The sequence below is a fragment of the Helianthus annuus genome, chromosome 15 (genome assembly GCF_002127325.2).
Source record: "Helianthus annuus cultivar XRQ/B chromosome 15, HanXRQr2.0-SUNRISE, whole genome shotgun sequence".
NCBI lineage: Eukaryota > Viridiplantae > Streptophyta > Magnoliopsida > Asterales > Asteraceae > Helianthus > Helianthus annuus.
In genome coordinates, this window is record NC_035447.2 from 8,938,987 (window position 1) to 8,943,529 (window position 4,543).

The 4,543-nt window shown below is 41.1% G+C and overlaps 1 protein-coding gene across 3 annotated transcripts; it reads left to right on the forward strand.

Annotated features, from left to right (window-relative positions):
- Positions 1 to 491: 491 nt before the first annotated feature.
- Positions 492 to 4,317, forward strand: LOC110910470 (B3 domain-containing transcription factor ABI3). Of its 3 annotated transcripts, none has more exons than XM_035984146.1 (6): positions 492 to 2,512; positions 2,615 to 2,698; positions 2,788 to 2,888; positions 3,099 to 3,151; positions 3,590 to 3,666; positions 3,844 to 4,317. In XM_035984146.1, the coding sequence occupies exons 1-6, from the start codon at positions 692 to 694 to the stop codon at positions 3,979 to 3,981; spliced, it is 2,274 nt and encodes a 757-aa protein (XP_035840039.1). In that variant the 5' UTR covers positions 492 to 691; the 3' UTR covers positions 3,982 to 4,317. The 3 variants fall into 3 exon arrangements, with proteins under 3 accessions (XP_035840039.1, XP_022010810.1, XP_022010811.1); XM_022155118.2 differs by having other exon boundaries at positions 2,606 to 2,698; positions 3,844 to 4,315; XM_022155119.2 differs by having other exon boundaries at positions 2,606 to 2,698; positions 3,105 to 3,151; positions 3,844 to 4,315.
- The last annotated feature ends 226 nt before the right edge of the window (positions 4,318 to 4,543 follow it).

A 4,543-nucleotide genomic window follows, 5' to 3' on the forward strand; every position in this document is an offset into this window, starting at 1 on the left:
AAAGCTCCAAAATTCATTGGGTACTAAATTTGAAATTCACAAAAGTAAAAATAACATGCATGTGCATCCCCATTGCTTGAATCATCCATCCAAACAGCTATCATAATAAGTTGCAGAAAGAGAATTGAGCTGCTTACCGTCAACACTTCGAAAAAAAAATTAGCCACCGCTTCTTAACCACCATTCACCATTCGACGCATGTCTTGTGCGTACAATCCGGAAGCCACAAAGTAGTGGAGAAAACCATACCCTAAAACCAGCCCCTGGTTTTCCTTCCGGTTTTACTATAATAACAACAACCAACCAAAGCTGCAAAGAATTTTGAACTTATCTTTATCAACAACTTCCTTTTATCATTTCATCATTTGTTTCAAAGTTTTAATTTTCACATCAACCCAACACTCTTTGTTCTTGTTTCCACTTTTCCGGTGATCTTTATTTCATATGACTAGTTAAATTTGGTTGGTTTGGTTTAAAGTACTTGTGTTTTTGTGTTGTTGTGTTGGTGTCATGTTGTGGGTTAAATTATAATATTATTTTTATATAAATATGGGTAAGCAAGTTGGAGGGTTTGTAGATTTGGTTTCAACTTTAAAGTTGATCTTAAACAGTTAAACTCCAGATGTTTTATGTTGTTTTTTGAATAATAGCAGTTTTATAGATTTTTTTTTTTTTTTTTTTTTTTTTTCAAATGTATCCAAAAGAAGAGAAGGTTGATGTGAATGATCTGGAAGTTTATGGGGTAGATGAGCAGCAGAAGAAAAGTAGTGGGTTAGATGCAATGGGTACAACTATGATGACGAGTGGTGATGATCAAAGAGGGATGTGGGAGATTGATGTGAGAGCACCGCAGCAGAATCTGCTTCATGAAATGAATGATCCATCCATGTTTTATAATGATCAGTTTCCTCTGATTCCAGATTTTCCATGCATGTCGTCTTCGTCGTCGTCCTCGTCGAATCCGGCACCCGCGAAGCCGATTTCGTCGACGACGACTACGTCTTCGGCGTCCTCGGTGTCGTCGTCGACGTCCTCGGCGGCTTCGTGGGCGGTTTTGAAGTCGGAGTATGTTACGGAGGAGGAAGGTGATGGGAATGGGGAGGAGAGGGTGGAGGAGGTTAGTGGTGAGAGGGGGAGGAGTGGAGGGGTTCCGGTGGTGTCAGCGGCGGCGACGACGGAGACGGTGGTGGGTGGAAGTGGTTTGCAGTTGGAGACGGTGGGTGGGAGTGGGACTATTGATTGCATGGATGTAATGGAGAATTTTGGGTATATGGATCTCATTGATGGGAATGAGTTATGGGATCCGTCTTCGATTTTCGAGCAAAGCGCGCCCGATTTGCAACCGGAGAGTGAGGTGGTGCAAGAGAGTGGGATGAAAGATGGTGGTGGTGGTGGTGGCGGTGGCGGTGGAGGGTTGGATGAACTCGGGGAGATGTTCTTCGATTGGTTGAAATCGAATAAAGAATCGATATCCGCGGAAGATATGAGAAACATTAAGCTCAAGAGATCCACGGTTGAAAGTGCTTCGAAAAGATTAGGATCTTCAAAAGAAGGAAAAAAACAATTACTCAAGTTAATTCTCGAGTGGGTGCAACAGCACCAACTCCAGAGAAAAAACAGTGGTGGCGGTGAAGGCGGTGAATTACTCACCGCCACCTCTAATCCCACCGGTCATTACCCTTTACAACAGTTCCAAGGGTTACAGTCGCAGGCATCAATTCCTGCGACTGTAGCATCAATGCCTGCGACTGTAGCTCCACCACCTTTTAACTGTAGTTCGTGGGTTCCACCTGGTGAGATCAGCAATGCATTCTCACCATCGTGGATCCCGCCTTATCCGCCCTACGTGGCGGATCAGGCGGGAAACGGGATGGCTATGGTGGCGCCACCAGTGCAGCCACCATCAACGTTTTCTTATTTGGGTGGGGATTACACTTCGGGTTTGAATAGTCAGATGAACCCGTATAATAATACGGGTTATACGGTGGGTTCTGCTGACTACCAAGTTCTTGAATCCGCACCCCCATGGAACCCGTCACAGATTACCATGGCAGCATCACCTTACAATAATCAGTTTCATGACATGGGCAACCGTTATGCTCCACCGCTTATGCCTCTAGCTCCTTGTTACCCTGATCAGTACCCGTTTAACCCGGCTGTTTACGCCGCTGGTGGCGGTGATGACCAGCGGTTAATGGGGTTAGGTTCGTCCGCGACTAAAGAAGCCCGTAAGAAAAGAATGGCAAGGCAACGACGGACTTACTTCCATCACCATCACCACTCGAGACAAAACCAAAATAGTCATCAGAATCATGTGGCAAACAATGATCACAATTCACACCCAATGCTGGTTGATGATAATTCCGGAAAATCGCATGGAGGGAACTGGGTTTACTGGCCCTCACCACCGTCTCCGAACACTGTCCCGCTGGAAGCACCACAGCGGACGTCCTCTCGGCCTGTTCCGTCCTGTGACCGTTTGTCGAAACAAACTTCTTGTGACAAACGTCAGGTCGAAATTGAAGTAACTTTAGTTATTTTTTAGTTTGTTGAATTTGTTGGTGAAAGTTGATTCTTGATTTGTTTATGTTTATTTGATCATTAGGAATTAAAGACCGAGAAGAATTTGAAGTTTTTGCTCCAGAAAGTATTGAAGCAAAGTGATGTTGGAAGTCTTGGCAGGATTGTGCTGCCAAAAGTATGACTTATGATAATTTTATATATATATTTACACAGACTTTTATTAGATTTTGTGTAATTTAACCTTGATTGAATTAAATTTACCAGAAAGAAGCTGAGAGTCACCTCCCGGATCTCGACAGTAGGGACGGAGTTTCAATCGCTATGGAGGATATCGGGACGTCTCAAGTGTGGAACATGCGATATAGGTATAAAAATTGTTATTAAATGTAATAACTTTTATATGTGTTTTAGTGATCTTGATGGCAAAAAATTGCTTTATGCTTCCAAGTGAAAAAAATGTAACTTGTTTTAGTAAATAAGAACATGAAATACGAATAATTTGAGCTTGATTAAATTATAATATGTGAAGCATCAAATTAATTAAGTTTCTTTGTGTTCCTCTTTGAATTGTGGAGTCTCAGGTTTTGGCCAAACAACAAAAGTCGGATGTACCTCCTTGAGAACACAGGTTAGCTATTCGTTTACAACTTTGCTCGCTATTTACATCTTTTTCTCTAAATTGCAATGAAAACGTTTATCAATGATCAAAAGCTCCTTGTAATACTTTTTTTATTAGCATATCGTAGCTATGTCTTTTTTTCACAAATCCACCTAAATGACGACATTTTGTATGACTTAAGTCATTTACTTGTCACAAATATTTCATTTTATGCAACATTCTTATAAAAGTGTTCCACCAATGCCGACTCAAACCTTTTTGGATGCCTAAAACTTGATTTTAATATCAAGGCCTTTTCCGTAAAAAAAATTGTATCAGCTTATTTTTTTTTGTTCCGTCGAGCCGCCCATGGGTTCCACCATAGTAATTTGAACTTGTAAAAATTATTCCACTATGGTTATGCATGTTTTTTGTTCTATCTTCTGAACCATCTTTATGATTAATCAGGTGATTTTGTGAAAGCAAACGGGCTCCAAGAGGGCGATTTCATTGTTATATACTCGGATGTCAAGTGTGGCAAATATGTACGGATCTCTTATCTTATGTTTCTTATTCATGTAGTATTATTCTAGTTTTACTTAAAGCCTTCTAGGTTAACAACATACCTGGCATTCAAACTCAAGGTCCATTAAATTATTTTGAAAAGGACAAATTAGACAAAACATTTTGATACAAATTATTCATTATGATCCTTTTTGCAGTTGATTAGGGGAGTGAAGGTACGACAACCCGCCACTGGAAAATCAGAGGGCAAAAAGCCCGTCAAGCGAAGCTACCGAAGCCTCTCTCAATCCGCAAGAAGCTCTCCTTCATCGCCAGCAAAAATAGCTGCGATTTAAAACCGCTAACAGCATTGTAACCATCATATGGACCATAAAGCTTCTTCCTTTTGCGGTTAATATTATCCACTGACCAATATATCGGCTTATTAAGCTGATGAGTGATGTTGTTTTGCCGTGTGTTAGATTGAAGGGTTTCAGTCTTGATGTGTTTTTATTAAGGTTTGTTTGCTAGAGGTCGCTTTCCGTGATATCTAGTTGATCGTCGTTATGTGTAACTTCATGATAACTACATATTATGTATTTGGATGAGTATGTATAGTTGATCATAAATGTGGTTTGTAATGTCCAAGGTTGATCACGTCCCCCTGGACCATGGATGGAGTAACTTGGTTCATTTTATTGCACATACGCATAGTCGCGAAGCTTGAGATTTCCGATCGAGGGGTCCAAAACGTATATACCAAAAATTTCTATTAAACCGGGGGTCAAAAACGTATATACCGAAAGTTTGGCGGGTCGGCCGCCCCATCCCGCCCCCGCAAAGCTACGCCCTTGCATATGCAAGTTTGTTCCGTCTTAATTTGTTGTTTCAATGTAGTTTGCTGATCGGTTATAATGC